This window comes from Petromyzon marinus, chromosome 57 (assembly GCF_048934315.1).
Source record: "Petromyzon marinus isolate PM22_M1 ecotype Great Lakes invasive population chromosome 57, UKy_Petmar_22M1.pri1.0, whole genome shotgun sequence".
Taxonomy (NCBI): Eukaryota; Metazoa; Chordata; class Hyperoartia; order Petromyzontiformes; family Petromyzontidae; genus Petromyzon; species Petromyzon marinus.
In genome coordinates this window covers 6,681,977-6,700,508 of record NC_133723.1, presented here as the reverse complement: position 1 = coordinate 6,700,508, position 18,532 = coordinate 6,681,977, and the positions used below count along the sequence as shown (strand labels likewise).

General features: G+C 42.8%; 1 protein-coding gene across 2 annotated transcripts in view; it reads left to right on the top strand.

Annotated features, from left to right (window-relative positions):
* Positions 1 to 2,406: 2,406 nt before the first annotated feature.
* Positions 2,407 to 18,532, top strand: part of LOC116954949 (ceramide transfer protein-like) — a 46,884-nt gene continuing 30,758 nt past the window's right edge. The window contains exons 1-2 of one of the 2 annotated variants that reach the window (XM_076052714.1): positions 2,407 to 2,941; positions 15,604 to 15,720. In XM_076052714.1, coding sequence (XP_075908829.1) covers positions 2,660 to 2,941; positions 15,604 to 15,720 — 399 coding nt within the window. In that variant the 5' untranslated portion in view covers positions 2,407 to 2,659. The remainder of the gene's footprint in view (positions 2,942 to 15,603; positions 15,721 to 18,532) is intronic. The other variant, XM_032975817.2, reaches the window with a different exon arrangement.

Here is an 18,532-nt window from a genome sequence, read left to right as displayed (position 1 = left end):
TAAAGCTTTCGTGACTGCAGGGATTCATATTCTTGGTTCTTTCGGTGAAGTCATGTAGAAGGGAAAAAAAAAACAATTACAAAAAACAATATTGTTTTATTTTTTATTATTTTATTATTTCCCTTCTACGTGACTTTACCGAAAGGACCAAGAATATAAACGATAAACTATTTTTAAACTACAAACGATTATAATTTACCAGGTAAGACCCACTGAGCTATTTTTTTTTTAAGAAGCCACCTGGGCCACAAATGATAGCTCAACGAAGTGGCTTATCACGGGGAACATTTAAATCTACCAAATATTCTAAAAGCATGATTCTAAATGTTGAGGGGAAAAATATATATATACGGGGAGCGGTTAGCGCACTGCGTTACGAACCCAACAGTGACCTGAGTTCGATTCCCGCTCACGGCCAACACCAGTGACGATTATCCGAACCGGTCCTGGGCCTCCTCCCCTAGATCGACTCAGCCTCAAATGAGTACCTAATGCTGTGTAAACATCGCCGCTAGGGAGACAAAGACGACCAGGCGTGGTGCTGGCCACTCACCCCCTCGTGTGCCGTGCCGGCCTTCATAGGTGCTCGCAAACCGCACTTGGTTCAGAAGTCTGTTTAGGCTATACCGGGGATCTTTGTCTTTAGGTAATTAAAATATATACAGCATTGGTTTTGTGGGTTGACACCTGTTACACAGCCTACTTTTGCCAACGACGATGTAACGAGGCATTTAACGTCCATTTATCAATTCATCTTCACAAACCTGTCAACCCCTTATCAGTGTCCTAACTTATTACAGACCAAATTCAGACCTGATTGGTCACCCCGTGCTCCTTATAAATATCAACGCTCATCCTACAAAGGGGCCGTCCATAATTGACGTCACGCGATTTGGGACGATTGTGACCCCCCTCCCTCGTCACACGGCGTCACAAAAAGTCAGACCCCCCCTCAAATATGACGTCACAAAGCTCTGCCCCCGCCCCAAAACAAATTAAACATGCTTCAAATCGCTTTAAACTATTGTCATTGTAGTGCGTATTTAATGTGATGTTGTAGGAGAAAACATTTATTAAAACGTGTATTTAATTAAGTAGAACGTGATTTAAAGCTTTCGTGACTGCAGGGATTCATATTCTTGGTTCTTTCGGTAAAGTCACCACGTAGAAGGGAAGCAATAAAATAATAAAAACCACAGCAAGAAAATTTCAAATTTTATTGTTTTATGTTTTTATTATTTTATTGTTTCCCTTCTACGTGACTTTACCGAAATAACCAACAATATAAGTAGAAAGTGTTGTCTATATTTATTTAAAGTTGCACATTCTGATGTGACGTCACATTTCTCAAACCCCCCCCCCTCGTCACATATCGTCACAATGTCTGACCCCTCCCCCACCCCCCTAGGTGCGTGACGTCATTTATGGACGGCCCCAAAGTCACCATGACAAAAGAGAAACACAAACAAATAGACAAACACATTTATATTCTTAGCTCTTTCGGTAAAGTCACGTTGAAAGGAAACAAAATATAAAAAATACAAATTCTCACGACGTTTCGACCATAACACAAACGGTCGTCATCAGGTGTCACCCTTCAACGTGACTTTACCGAAAGAGCTAAGAATATCAATTACTGCAGTCACGAAAGCTTTCAATCAAAATTTAAACACATTTATTTTTATTATTCTTAGCTCTTTCGGTAAAGTCACGTTGAAGGGAAACAATAAAATAATAAAAATATATGTTCATATTCTTAGCTCTTTCGGTAAAGTCACGTTGAAGGGAAACAAAAAATAATAAAATATATATTTTTAGCTCTTTCGGTAAAGTGACTTTACCGAAAGAGCTAAGAATATGAATTACTGCAGTCACGAAAGCTTTAAATCACATTTATTTTGCCCGGATTGAAACGGCTGTACGCCGTATGGACTTGAAGGACTCAATTTCCCTGTACATTAGTACAAGAATACTGGGCATGAACCGTATGGGTTGACGCGGTGTGTCTTCACTGGTTCCACGAGGTGGAGCGGTTACCTGCAGGTGTCACGTCAACATTACTTATGTAACATGGGCCCACGTGTCATTAACATAATGTTTACGTTACCCCCCGCCCCACGCTCGCTCTTCTCATAAATTAATAAATTAACGGTCGCATCTCACGTTTCCATTGGTTCCGAACTACGCCCGGCAATCATTATTCCCACCACTCATTAGCATAACGCGTCACAACCAGTCTAAGCTTGTACATTAACATAATTTATGCAACCCCCCTTTTTTTCCGTCGTTTCTTTTGCGGCGCGCGCGTGACAATTGCGTGTACAGCCCGCGCGCGCGCATAAATTAACGGCCGATTCTCGCGTCCATATTGGCTTGGGCCGCCGAAACTTACACGCCCCCTCCTTCCCTCCGCGTCACGTTACGCCCCCCCCCACCTCCGCAACCCACCGCCAACTGGCTATGGGCGCGAGCGCGTCGCGTGCGCGGATGTTTACGTTTTTGGCGCCGCTCGACAACCGTCGTCCCTAACGCGCGCGGTGTGCGCACTTGGCACACAAGCAAAAGTGCGACCAACTCTCATCGCCTCACCCCCCCCTCCGCCGCCGCCGTCGTCGCCGTCAAAATTGAGAACATTTCTGAGGGAAAGTCGACCGCGGCGATGAAGGAAAACCACAGCCCGACGCTGTCCGACGAAGACGACGCGGACGAGGTCGCGTCGTCGTCGTCGACGGCGTCGTCCGGGTCGGGCTCGTCGGCCTCCGGAGGCGAGTGCGGCGGCGTGGAGTACGCGGGAACGCTTAGCAAGTGGACCAACTACCTGCACGGCTGGCAGGAGCGATACGTGATGTTGGCGAACGGCACGCTGAGCTACTACAAGTCTGAGCACGACACCGAGTTTGGATGCCGCGGCTCCGTGTGCCTCGGCAAGGCGCTCATTACGGTTTGTTTTTGTTTTAGTTGTGCGTGTGTGGTTTAAAAAAAATAATATGAAAAAAAGTATCGGTTTTTTTTGTCGTACGTGGAAAGTTTATCGTTGCGCATTGTTGGCGTCGTAGTGGCGATCTGATGACGACTTGGCGACGTTAAATGTACTCTCGCGCCGTGTTAGATTTTGCTTCTGAAAACCCTTTTTACGTGTAAAAAAAAACACCCCGGAAACTGTGTACGTTGAGAATGTCGTTACAGCGCACCGATGACGCAAACGCGCGGTAATGTGTATATTTAATACAAATCAATAGCGCGCAGCCTGGAGAAGGACCGTCACTTTAGCGTCGGAACTCGGTTGGACCCACCACCCCCCCCCCATAGCCTACAGAGGCAGATCCGTGTCTGTGATATCGGCAGAGACACCATCGATTTCCTCCCAGCAAGCCTCACTGCTGATGAGACACCGTGGTGTCAAAACCGGTCCCAGCGTTTATTGCCTCTCGATCTCAACGCTGCTGAAATTACGCGTGGCTGAAGGGATGTGTAAGAATACACGCACGTACTTTATATGTGGAGACGCACGTGTGAAGGAGATACTGTCAATGGATCTATGCGCGAATGCACGCATGTGCTATTGAAGACGGGTTGCCCGAAACGTCGCCTGTGATTAGCCGGGTTGGCTACGTACGGTGCGAAAGAAGTTCTACAGACACCTGTCAACCCCTTATCACAGTGGCCCTATGCTGTTACAGACCAGTTCAGACCTTAATGGTCACCCCGTGCCCCTTATAAATCTCAACGTTCATCCGACAAAGTCCCCATCACAAGGGAAAAACACAAATAAATGTTTTTATTTTATTTATTACACGCTTTTATTTAACTTGTTGCCGTTGTTGTATCCTCAAATATTGTAACTCAATTTTAACCCACTTTCCAATGTGGTTTCGACTGCAAACCTGGTATACTGATGTCATACTGATGACAATACTATATTCTATCAATAAAAAATCTATAATTTAAAACATTCTTTTTTTATGTTAGATGTTTTGGCTTGGGTCAAAATTGTCCACTGTTAACTGACGTTGGCTGTAATTGACCCACGGTCCCCCTTACGTTGTGGCAAGCTTCGGGGCCACTTCCTGGAAGTCGTGGAGTTTTTTTCCATTACTAGTACGGTACATTTCATTAAAGCGTGTTTAAAAAAAAAGTGTTTTTAAAATATGACTTATTTTGTTGATGCCCGTATTGAAACGGCTGTACGCCGTATGGACCTGAACACTAATTTTCCCTGCACAAGAATACGGGGTAAACCGTATGGGTTGACAGCTTTTCAGTCTCGATTTAAAGCTTTCGTGACTGCAGGGATTCATATTCTTAGTTCTTTCGGTAAAATCACGTAGAAGGGAAACAATAAAATAATAAAAATATAAAGCAATAAAATGCTCACGACGTTTCGACTGCAACACAAGCAATCATCATCAGGTGTGAAAACCACAGCAATAAAATTTGAAAAATTTCACACCTGATGATGATTGCTTGTGTTGCAGTCGAAACGTCATGATAATTTTATTGTTTTATATTTTTATTATTTTATTGTTTCCCTTCTACGTGACTTTACCGAAAGAACCAAGAATATATATAGCTTTGCAGTCGTATATTTGTCCACGTAATGTTTAACGCAAGTATTATTGACGAACGTGTAGACATTTAGTCTGTATTTTTTTGTGCACCACTGTTAACGGTAGCAGCAGCAGCAGAATTGCCAAATTATGTGCTTACATTTTTACTCGCTCTCTCCCGCCTTGCCTTTAAATAGCCTTGTAGCCAAACATCAGCAGGAATTGGACCCGTTCTCGCCAGATCTCAAGCTAAGCAGGTTTGAGCCTGGGTAGCAACAAACTGGTTTGCTATACGGGCGAGCGGAGCAATTTTGTGTGGAAGCAGAGAGCGGTGCAGGAAAAAAAGCAACTGTTGTACTGTACTTCTGTGCTCCCCGGGTCTCTGTTGCGCCTCCTTCAACTCGCCCTGACCCAGTGTGGCGGTCGATAGTGTAAAGAGTATGTACCACTTTGTTGGAAGTCAATATTGGTTGTCCTTTTTGGATGGACTTGCCCACCCCCCCCCATAATAATGTGGAATTTACACCACTATGCTGGGCGTAACGATTCCCTTATCCAGCAGTGGATTGACAAAAATGGCCGTACATATGTACATTTAACTTCTAAGTAAACTTTGAGATGCTCACTTGATTGAAACTGCTGGCGCCTGACCGTGCCGTTAAGGTATTTTCTTCTCTTTAACAACGGTTAAAATTCGCGTCCAAAAGTCACTAATAGCTACCAGATAAGATATCGTAGATATGAGCTATTTGCCTCTCGTTGCGTTTTTAATGGCCTGTTATCTTAATTGCAATGGATAGGGAGGCGCAGTGGTTATCGCACTACGCTGCTATGAACTTGACAACCCGAGATCGAGTCCCTTCCACGGCTAACATCAGTGGCAAGTGATATCTGAATTGTTCCTGCTGTCCCAGCACTTGACCAACCCGCATCTCCGATTAGCACGGTTGGCTACGTACGGTCCGAAAGAAGTTCAGCCTACACACAGTACATTGACCAGCGTGGTGAAGTATGGTAAAAAATCCACGAACAACATGGCGTAGAGAGGCCATGTGACTAAGGTGGCTCTGATCAGTGTAAATTTCACATTTCTGTGCCTGAAGTCAGTCCATAGAGGACAACCACTGTTAACCTCCCACAAACTGGTTTATTGACCCAGTAAGGATGATTGGTTGAGTCGACCGCCAAATTACGTAGTCAGGAGTGTTTCACTGAACCATTAATTCCAACGTTGTTGATAATAAAAGTAGGACCTCTTGGTTGGAAGTCAACATTGGTTGGCCTATTTGATGGACTGACCCACACCATAACAATGTGGAATTTTCACCGTTGGGCCCCAAGTCTCCATTGACATTCGGATAAATTTTGATGTGTAATGTTAAATTGTTTTTGCCATAATAGTTTTTTTTTATTGAGGGGAGGTTGCTGCCTGTCTTAAGCTGCATGCACAGACGTGACACATGATTGCTCATCTGCAATGGTGGTCTTGATGCAGTGATGGAAATTCCACATTTTCTTGACGGTTGCCTACTGCTTGGGTCTTGATCCAATGCAGTGCCAGATTTTATGTTCGTTTTGTTTATGTTCTGTATGTGTGTGCAGAACTCTCAAGTTGGCTGGCCACTCAAAGCGAGAGTCTTGAATTGCGTTATTTATAAGTGAAGAATTGTATTATTTACTCAGATATTGGTGACAGTAGGAGACCTTTATTTAGGATCATGTGAGAACCCTTTGAGACCAGGAGTCTCTTTCTCAAGGGGAGACCTGGGTAGAAGTAGTTACAGCAAACTAACCTTGGCTTGGAGACCCCAAACTGCAGTGACCTTGCCTGGTGAAGTATGGTCAAAAAACAACGCATGACCAATACGGTGTGCGTGGTGGGGGCTTCATCCGTTTGAATTAGGAATGGTTGCAATATTTTTTTTATTTCTCATGGATTTGCATCGAGAATGCATACACAGCAAGCCGTAAAAAGTGCATAGACACATAAACGTACATAAATGACCTTTATTCATAACCGGGTATGAGCGCATTCAGTTTAGGAGTAATTTTCAAGGGAGATATCGGTTTAAATAAGTGCTGAGAAACACACGAACGCAAATATAATAATACAGTGTATGCATTGGGGGGAAATCCCATTGTTAAGATTTTCTGATGAAAATAATATTCAATAATGAAACTTAAATAAAAACGTGTGCTCAGTCAGACATTTGGCTGGTAACAATAAGGTTGCATTATTGAAGCACCAATAATCACTATGACAAATGCGCATTGATTAATGTAATATGCTCAGATGTCTTAGTATCTGTTTAATAGGGTGGGCAGCAAGTGCCTCTACCCCTCTCCTAAAGCTGTTATGGCCCTGTAGAGATTCATATTTATTTGGACTTCCTGCTCACCATTTACATTGTAAGGAAAGTCATTATAATGACTGGTGTAGGTAAAAACTATTTTTTTATTTGAAATATTCAGCAAGGACGCGGAAGAACTATTTCTGAAATCCTCCCTCGAACGCCGGTCCAGTGCCTTTCAATGTGAGCAGGTGCCACGTTGGCGTCCTGAGGTGATGATGGTGCGCTGGGAGTGGTTGTTTACCTGGGGCGACCGGACAAACTGGTCTCAAGGCCACGGCTCCGTGCCTGCCTGCCTGCCTTGAGTGACAGCAACCTTGCTCAATTTATAATCGGCCAAGAGGACACGTATTCACTATGCCATGTGCAACAAAAATATTGTACTGATCGAGTACCCCCGCAGCAGTCGTAAGAGGCTGTTTATCGTCGTCGTCGGCAGTTGTCGTGATCAATCCACTGCTGGATGAAAGCCTCCCAAGCTGTCGCCGCCTCTCGCGGTGTTGCAATGCAACGATGTACGCATGATGAACATTCTCTTGGGTGTATTTCCTTCTTAGACTGCTGGCCAGTATCTGTTCTAGCGACTTGCCCAGCCCACATTATTTTCTTAATAGTCAAATGATGTCTTTAACTTGCGCAAGTTCTCTAATCCATGTGTTCCTCTTCTGTCTCTCAATGTGATTCCATGTGTAAAATCTCTTTATGTCTCATCTTGATCAGTTCAGCAGTTCCACTGCTGGATTATATTTTTTCTGCCTGAGGACGACCGCTTGTGTCTACTTTCCTTCCATTTTCTGTTGTTCCTTTTTTGTCTTAACTCCATGTTGCAGCAGGATTTTTTTAAATAACATCTGGCAATTGAGCATCATTATTTTCATAGTCCACAAACTGCTGATTAAACTTGAACAAAACTTATTTATGATCTGTTCCGTTAAGCAAATACTGCTGGAAAACGTTTATGTTGAAGGCCCATATGCAGATGTACCAATATGTTAATTCATAGTGGTAAAATAGTTCCTTGTCAAATTTGTTTTAGACCATCAGCCATTGTTTATGCAGTGCTCTTGCCAACAACATCTGGCAACCCAATAGTATTTGGTTTAACAAGCCTGACTTTCTAATATTACCCAGATGCTCTAAACTGGTCCAAAGTGTGCCTATTTAAATGATACTGGAAAACATTGGTCCAAACATATTGTTAGTTTTTTCGGTAAAGTCACGTTGAAGGGAAACAACAAAATAATAAAATATATATAAAGCAATAAAAAATTCTCACGACGTTTCGACCATAACTCAAACGGTCGTCTTCAGGTGTGTTGGTTTATTATTTTGTTGTTTCCCTTCAACGTGACTTTACCGAAAAAACTAAGAATATGAATTACTGCAGTCACGAAAGCTTTAAATCAAAATTGGTCCAAACACTCAATGGCTAATCAACGGACTAAAAACATTTTCTGTATATGTGGAGGGATGAATTGAAGTCTGTTTCACAACGGCTCATAATGATTTATTTAAAACGTATTTGATATATAGTTAAAAAAACAGTATTGCAATATTGTTCTGTCATTGGAAGTTTGCAAATTAACATCCTGATTGGTGGTCAACTCGCCCAATCATTCGTCTGGGGTTGATAAGTGAATTTCCTGTGGATAAAACTGACCCCACACGTATTTCCCTGCCCATATGAGCAGCGAAACAATGCCTTTCATTTTATTTAAGTAGTCAAATCCGAGGAGACAGAGCAATTAGATCGCTTCGCGGGCAGGTGCTAGGTGGACTATGCAGGATCTTCAGAAGTGGTGTGTCGGCTTGGGGAGGCCTTCACCCAGCAGTGGATGGACCATGGCCGATGATTTTGATGAGTAAAATCTACAACCCATGTATCTTCTCATGCAGTTGGATCATCTAACCACCGTGGTTAGATGATCCAACTTATTAGAGGTACTGAACCCTGCAAGCTTCATCAGTGCATTCACCGAAACCTTCCTAATTGGAAAAATAAAGTATGATTTCTTCAAAACATAGGTATATATTTTATTAGTGCGAACTTTGCTATACTGTGTGTGTCTTGAATGCCTGGGGTTCGATCGAACCCTGGTTAAGAGCCACTGTACGTCGTTCTAACGTGATGCAAGGGATACCAAGGGTGTGTATCAAAGTTTTTGCAGGCCACATCCTGCTGTTGAAACTTACGGGTGGATTTTCGAGAAGGACATTGCTGAGCTCATGCTTTTCACACAATAAGTTTGTTGAATGAAAACATTGAAATAAGTTTGTGCATGGCTCAATAAGGATGGTGTGTGCATCTGCCTTATAGTATTAATTCTGTAATAATTATTTTGTATGTATTCGGGAAAGGCTCACAAATTCTGAAGACATTTCAGGAGAATCATACATGGCCAGTTCTTGAATATTCTTACATGGGAGAGGAATCCGATGTACATGAAGATATTCCACACACGTGGACAGGATAATTCTACCGTCCTTCATGGGAACAAATCATGTCTAGTGATGTTTTTTGGAGATAAAACAAAACGTAATGCCAATTTTACACCTGCTGAGTGGACAAGGCAGTGTCGAGAGGCAATATCACACTTTATTGCATGTACTGCAGTGTCATGACATTTTCCGCATCTCCTTGCAGATAATTCACCCAACATCCTCCAGGCCTTTAATATCCTGAGCAGGCCTTTGTGCTTAACTGGCATTGTCAATGTCCAGTGGATATAAATAAATAGCTCTTACATCTTGATATGGCAACCTAATGCCCTTTGGGTAAACATTTGTGCTACAATTTGAAGTTGTATTGACTGAGCACTCATTATGAAAGTCACGTGACCTGTTTATCTGATGGAAGTTTAAGCCGTACAGTTTTCCACGAATGAGGGCTTACGTGTCTGATTCACTTTCAACTTTAGCAGGAGCGGCTTTTGGGAAGAGTGGGCGCACACACCTTAAGTTTCTAAAACAGGTGTGGCCGGACAGGTAACGAAACCACATGAATTGTGTTGCGTAAGAATGGGCCACGTAAGTTCTTAAACCCGCAATGTGGAGGAGGCTTCTTAGCTTACTAGCCTTTTGCCCATCGAAGGACGGGTGTATTGCAGTAAATTTGAAACTTGCAAGTGAAAAGCAGACCGCGACGTGATATTCATTGCATTAATGCGTGTGCAATTTGTTCATAATGACGTCCTTTTTACTTTAATGTCTCAACAACGTTACGGAGATCGCGTGACGTGAGGGTTCTGCCTTTGTAGTGAGGGTTGTAAGTTGACGCAGAGGAGGGGGGAGGAGGTGCCTCGGCCCCCCACGTGGAGTGAGGTCAGCCGCAAATTATTATGAATGGGGGGGGGGGTGTCCATTTGGAGGACGTCACCTTATGATTATTAATGAGGGGGGCTGTTCGATGTGGAGTGATGTCACCTGCTCATGATTTTTAATAAGGAGGGCTGGTCAACGTGGAGTGACGTCACGAGCGTTGCACACAGACATTCTTGGCTCATAGTAGGTAATAATAATGGGGGGGGGGGCCTCCATTTGCAGGACGTCACCTGCTCATGATTATTAATGAGGGGGCCTGTTCGTTGTGGAGTGACGTCACTTGCGCATAATTATTAGTGGGGGGAGTACTCCATATTGAGTGACGTCACCTGCTCATGATTATTAATAAGGAGGGGTGGGGGGGGGTCCATTTGGAGGACGTCACCTGCTCATGAATATAAATGAGGGGGGCTGGTCGATGTGGAGAGACGTTACGAGCGTTAAGGACAGACATTCCTGGGTGATTATAGTACGTATTTTGCAAACCACATAACAATGTACAGTGCTGCATTTGTAAACACCGCTTAGCATTCAATATTTAAAGCAGTTTGCTCTTTAGTTTTGTTCAGTGCTCAATTTGTGCGTAGTGTAACTTTTGTTGTATACATGTTCACGTATCACATACAGTATCTGTCTACATACAGTGTCTGTCTATGGCTCAGTCCCCAGCGAATTGGATTTTCAACGTTTTTGTCACTGTACCTACCGCCTTGCGTGTTGTAAGTTGCTGTACATCAGGTTAGTGCATTGTTCCCTTTCATAATCGGTTCCTTTTGTGACATTTCTCCATGCGTTTTAAGTTAAAATATTGCGGTATGAAAGACATTTTGGCGATTTCATTCACCTCACATTTATGCATTTTAGCCCAGTCAGATTGTCTTAGCCCTTAGGTATTCTTGTTAAATAATAAATGATAAATAATGCAAGTGCTGTGGGTGTGATGAGTTCAGTTGATGACTGTATTGTTTGCTAAAAGCCGAATTTTTTTTAACACAGAAAGGCTTACTTAGTTCTGCATTTGGAAAGAGAAGCATCAACTTCTTGTTTTTACTCAATGAACTTTTTTTTTCGTTATGCCACATTGCGGCATAAATGCTTGCCTTGCAAACTGAGTTGAGGTCATAAGTACAAGTCCTGTGGTCACTCAAGGCTGCCACTGATAAGACAGGAAGAATTGCTCTTGGCCAATTCTGTTCATGCTTCCAGGCTGGTCATCCCTTTATCTACGCTGATGTACAAAGTTTAAACATTCATACTGTTATAGCTATGGGATATTTTTTTGCCAGTATCACAGTATGAAAAATATTAATAGGTGTTACCCTTTCTGGCAATAAAATAGGTGTTAAGATGTTAAAAAAAACAATTAAGTCGACATTAACCACACGTACTTGTGGTAAAACATGCAAACAAACATGCTTCAATAATATTAATACTGTATCGGCATGCAGTGAGGAATGTCACATGTTTGATGTTATGTACGTATGTTGAAGTTCTTTCGCACCGTGCGTAGCCAACCGTGTTAATCGGAGGTGCGAAATACGTGAGTGTTTGAAGAGTTATTTTGAACACCAGATGATTTATTTTGAGCATGCACGTTGAGACAGGTGTACGCTTGGAATTATTTTGAGAAACAGAAAGAAGAGCATGGATTAGAGAACATATTCAGGTTAACGACCTCCATCAGTTGTTAAGGGATGTAAGTGGGCTTGGGCAGGACACATCGATGGAACGCGTGATGACCTGTCAACAATATTGATGGGAGTGGCGGCCAAGGAATGGAAGACGTCGGTCGAGGAGATGGAGTGATCAAATCAACTCGTGTTTAGTTTGTTTTGTTTTCACCTGGTGACGACGTCAGGAGACCGGTGTGCGTGTGCTGGGTGGATTGTTGCATCGCAGGAGAAATGGCGGAGGCTTAAGCATCCGTCATCCAGCAGTGGATTGACTATGGCTGCTGATGGTGATTTTTTTTTTTAGAAAGTACTACTTATGTCCAACAAATCATGTTGCCTCCTTTATGTGCTATATGTTGCACTGCAGTATAATTTACATGTAATGCTTTTCTCTGTCCAGAATAAGGAAATGTACTCTGTAGGCCATAGCCACAGGAGACTGGTTACCAGACTCATTCGCTTTTGGTCTTATTACCAGTAGTCAGATTGGGAATGGTGGCTTCAGTGGCTAGTGCGCTGCGCTATGAACCTGGTGCCCCGAGTTAAATTCCTGGCGATGGCTGCCATCCGCACCTCCGATTAGCACGGTTGGCTACGTCATGGTGAAGTATGGTCAAACAACCCCATGACCGATATGGTATGGGGAGGGCCGCCTTCCAGCAGTGGATTGACAAAAAAGGGCTGTAATTAAAATCATTATTACAACCAATTGTCAGGGGTAATTGCGTTATTCACACCTTTACAGTTCTGCAGTTGTACATTTATTGAACATATTTGTACTTGCAGTATAATTGCCAATTATGGAAATTTTAAAATTGCAGTGTAAGCAAACCTTTTAAATAAAAGGTTGTGTTTTTTTGTTGGTGTACGCATTAAGTTATTGCAGCGACACTAAAGAAGCAAAGGGTTACCTTATCCCCGGATCACAGTTGGTTTAACTTAACAATGCAAGTTTTCTTTCCATAGGTTTGGACACCGTAGAATAAAAAAAAAATATTCCTATTGTACTATGACACAATCAGAATGATACTTATACTGGAGGAATCCGATTAGCTATAATAAAGCTCCTCTTCACAGATGTCGAGCAGGGCCGGGTAAGAACGTTTCAACAACAAACATCACAAAAACATGATCGTAGTGCAAAGTACAAGCAAAGGTAAACAATTCACCCAAACACATAAAAATGCAACGAAACCATCCCACATCCTACCATGGCAAAGGCCCACTGAGGCATTCACTTATTTGTAAGAAGCGATCTGGCCACAAATGACGCGTTTGTGCTCTGTGGTTTGACACATGTACGCATCCCTATGAGAGATTAAAAACTCAGCCGCCTGCCATTCGAGCGGTGGAACAGTGCACAACCTTGTTTACATTTTCACAGTTCGGTGCAGCCTTTCATGCATTGACGCGCATACAAATAGTAATATGGCTTTTAATTTAGATGTCTATTACACAGATGGTGTTTTCAGTAAATGCTTAAATCTGTAGGAACTAGCCTTTTGCCCGTCCAAGGACGCCGGGTGTATTGCAGTAAATATGAAACTTGCAAGCGAAAAACAGACCCTTGACGTGATATTCATTGCATCCATTCGTGTGCAATTTGTAAGGCCGCGGTGACACAGACTTATTTCATTTAAAGGTTATAATCCCTTGTGCATCGTGACGTCCTTTTTACTTCTATGCGTTACGGAGATCGTGTGACGTGAGGGTTCGGCCTTTGTAGTGAGGGTTATAAGTTGGCGCTGAGGATGGGGGAGGAGGCGCATCGCTCCCCCATGTGGAGTGACGTCACCCGCTAATTATTAATGGGGGGGGGGGGGTGTCCATATGGAGGATGTCACCTGTTCATGACTAATAATGAGGGGGGATATTCGATGTGGAGTAACGTCACCTGCTCATGATTATTAAAGAGGGGGGGTTCTCCATGTGGAGTGACGTCACCCGCTAAATCTTAATGGGCGGGGGGGTGTGTCCATTTGGAGGACGTCACCTGTTCATGATTATTAATGAGGGGGGCTGGTCGACGTGGAGTGACGTCACACGCGGGACAGACATTCTTGGCTCATAGTAGTAAATATTTGCATAGGCTCGTGTGATATGTTGTCTCCTGCGATGCCATGGTGAGCATTTTTGTAATTTTTAAAAATTTTACTTTTGGACACTGTGCTACAGTCGAATGTGGTTGTACACAAATGCTAATAGTTTATTTTATTGCCAAACAATAAAACTGAACTGTACACGTTTGGGAATCAGTGATCCTTACCTGATGGTCTGTATTGCATGCATATGACACCATATTTCCTCATGGTATTTGATGATTCAAACTTTAGTTCATGTAGTACACCTGTCAGAAGCTTGGTGAACTAACACAATTGTGCTACGGTTCGATGATCTCAGATCGAAATGGACACCGTTCACCGTGACCTCATGAGTCACGTAATGGACTGTGTGTTCTTTTAAATTATTAGCAAGGGATTGAGCACACGCAGTGAGTTATGGCAGCCGTGGTTAAGAATGTATCATGCAGAACTGTATGCATAGTGAAACCATACTTGACTTTAGATCTCTCAGCCACCACCACCCATACTCGGCAAATAACCCCCCCCCCCTTAACTGATGCATTGCCCAAAAGGAGCACCTGTCGTCACTGGGACCGCACCTATCACTGTGTGCCATTCCAGGCTGTACCCAGCATTGCACAACTCTGTTTAAAATTTGCTTGCTTAAATACTGATGGATAATATTGTTCTGGAAAGCCAATAGGCCAATGTACGATGTAAAAACATAATTTGATTTATGTGGTGACAGAACAGAGTTCTGCTTAAATGTGCCTTTAAAATCCAGTTGGTCCCTCAACTAACTGCAAATTCATATGCTTTGGGTATTTCGGTAAAGCCACGTGGATAGAAAAATAATAAAATTAATACAAATAATAACAATATCATGACGTTTCGATCGCAACACAAGCAATCATCATCAGGTGAAAAATATAGCGGCAGGAAAATAATATATTCTTTCCTGCCTCAGCAGCTCTCCCGTGATATTTTTCACCTGATGACGATTGCTTTTGTTGTGATCGAAACGTCGTGATAGTGTTATATTTTTTATTAAGTTTATTATTTTTCTATCTGCGTGGCCTTACCGAAAGACCCAAAGAATATGAATTCCTGCAGTCACGAAAGCTAGAGACAAATAATGCTCATGTGAAATTGTACTGATGTGTCGTGAACATCAGAAGTTTATTATCCGAGTAAATTACCAATTGAGCTATGCGGTTCTTTTTCAAGGGTGACTCAGCCAGCAGACAGACACGGCAGCGAGGGTTAACGAACACGATATAAAATATAAAAAATATAAAGTAAATCAAACCAAATGATCTCACAAAACAATTACCGTACATTCGCATTTGTTTTGTTTGTACCTCAATAATGTCTGTACAGCGATAGCAGAGTGGTTAGCCTCAGAGAAGCAGCTCCATGACTTGCTTTTGAACCAGGAAGTTGCGTCAGGTGCAGGGTATAACAATTAACGGTGAAATACTTAATTAGATACACCATTTAGAGGATAAGGGTGTCGTGAGCGTGCAAATAAAGAGCGAGCATGTTTGCATTGCACATAGAGAAGATATTGTGGCTGAAGAGAAGCAGGAGGGCCCGGCTAAACTCTCACGTGGTTTTGTTTTGCTGTGTGTGTATGTGTGTATTGCAGCCGCATGAATTTGACGAATGTCGATTTGACGTCCGAGTCAACGACAACGTCTGGTACATGAGGGCAGAAGATGCCAACGAGAGGAGAATTTGGATGGAGATCCTGGAACAGAGCAAGGTACGCTGGTTTCGGGGGTTTACTGCTTAACGCGAGCCATTTGTTCAAAGACAGGCTGCATTGTGATGTCTACAAGCATGTTGTTGCACCTATTACAGTTTGGTAATTGACGGCCCTAACAGCTCCTCCACTCATCACTTGAGACGTGATCTCAAGACCCACATTCTCTCTCCTGTTTCTTACTCGCCCTCCATTATCTGTGAACTTCATGCAAAAGGTAACCAACGCCCTGGCAATTGGGAGTCAAACAAAGGAGTGAAGTCTTTCCTTCTGCTGCGGTTAATTTTAAATCTACGTGTAAGTGCTCGTGACACGATTGGCGGCGCAAAGAATTTTAGTTGGTACATAGGGGGTTAGCCATGGGTGTCAGGTTGCAGTGCATAGGAGCAGCTTGGAGGGTTTTTGTCTGAAAACTGGTTTTACTGCATGCCTCACGTGTCAGAAAAGGAGGTCTTAACAACCAAAGCCACATCCGTAAAGAATTTTTACGTTCAATAAATAAACTGCTAATTAATTATGCTTCCAGACAGTGTTAAATTAAATTAAATTTGACGTTTAAAATGCACTTGAAAGGTGAACGGTATTGCTATAAATAAACCCGGGCACGTGTCTGTTGTGTGATAGCATAAACACAATTATGTGATTTTAATCTAGCCCCACTGAGCCTCAGTACTCTTTTTCATACGGCTTCTGCATTGGGATATTTTGGCCATTTTCTTCTCATGGAGCGTTTTGTGTGTCGGAAGTAAACTTGAGTACCGGTACGTAAGGGGGATAAGACTCCAAAGATCCATGCAAACTTGTTTACAAACTTGCTGTACTGGCATGAGCAGATATGTTTCCTCTATATATGTATCCGCCCCTCCACATACTTTTTGACAAGAGCATCCTCTGTCTCTCCAAATGGAACAAATACTCTTATACTGCATGTGGAGAGACATATGAAAGAGAACCTTGATGTACTTATCTCTTTTGTTGTTTATATTCTGCACAACAGCGCAAATAATTATTTAGTGTTATCTACTGCCATAGATGTCTTGGCCACATCACAGCCCAGTGGATTTCGGATTGCTAAATCTACATGATCAATTTATGATGCGCATTTGTGATAAGAAGTGTTCAGGCTTACCATCTCTTACCTCTAAGGTATTGGATTACATACACGTGCCACCAAACTCGGCTCAAAAACACAATTGTTGTGGGTTTGTGACCCGCTGATTCTGTTCACACCTACAATAACCTTGGCTCACAGCTAAAATTTACCACTTGGAAATGCTCTGCGTAGCGCATGCATATTGGGTGTGTACTTGCGTTGAAAGTTGTCACTTGGATACTCTCTTAGCAATAGTGGAGGACAAATTGGTGGTGAGCCCTCAGTTCTCATCTCCACGAGTGATCCGTGGGCAAACAGGAGGCGTCATTGTGTGGTGAGCTATTCTAGATTCTCGGCAAGTCATGCGATAACCACATTCATTCCATTGGCTACAATGGGGTCAGTATTTACACTAATGGCGTAATTCTTACGAGACGGTATTTGAATGTAATGCCACTGGGAGAGCTAGCAAGGAGAAGCTTTTGTTTGTTTTGTTTGTCCCCTGCAATGCAGCAACCGCGGTGCAGTAAACATTTGCCCAAATTTGCAAGAGTATATTCAACTGTTTGAAATGGGCTATCATTCAAAAGCGCCGTTAAGATGTTTTACGTCGTTGACAAGGGCATCCTGTGCATGAGCGACAGTGTGCTACTCTGTCATGGTGGGTAAACAGGAGCAGGCATTTTTTAACTGGCACGTCGTCGCAGTTGTAAACATGCGAACGCTAACCCAAAGGTCACTCTTCTGGGCCAAATCTCATTTAAACCATGATGTGTTTGCTCATTCTTGAGTGGAGTTTGTCACCGTTGCCCAGACCTTGACTTTTTCGGCAGCGTCGGGTCAGTAACCCATGTCCCACAAAAATAAATACGTCAAAGATATCTACACGGTGGCCATAAAGAAAGTAACCAGTGACAACTTTACCGTGCTGTGTTTTAAAAACCGATGAACATGATCTGGTCTGAGCACTGATTAAGTGGAAAAGATAATAACCCTACAAATTGCCATATTTTTGCTTCTGTGAGCAAGCGCATTGGAAGATAAGCACATGAGTACAATCTGATGGTTTCATGGAGGGTCATTTACAAGATTATTCTAACAATCCTCCCCATAACAGTGGGACTTTGGTATGGCCCAGTATAAAAAGCTGAGATGTGTTAGCCGTACACCGTGCAATGTTAGAGTGTTAGACTTCGATGTTGAAGCTCTGAAAATACGATTTCCTGTTTACGCCTTTCAGTGTGAAAATCCAGTTACGTTTCACAGATGTTAAAATATATGCAGAATATGCCTGACAGTCATCTCGCCACCATCCTTGAAGAGTGCTCACTGAAGGTTTTAGACGTGCATCAAAAAATTACGACCCAGCTAAAACTGTAATGCATACAGTTTATGGTTAACACGTGTGTGGCAGTAAATGGTAACTTTAAGGTTGTCCATTCAAGTTTCACGTGGTGTATACAGTATGGGTTGGAACAGTGGGAGAGTGTTTAGCATATTGCGATATGAACCCATCAACCTAAGTTTGATTTGCCGGCCACGGCTAACGTCAGTGGCAACTGTTATCTTCACTGGCACTGGCCTACTCTGCACCCTCCCCCTTCAACAACCCACACTGACGAACGTGATGAAGTGTGATCTAATAACAATGACTGACACAGCATGGGGAGACCTTAATCCAGTCGTGGATTGTGTATATACATAGTGTGTAAATTGTAC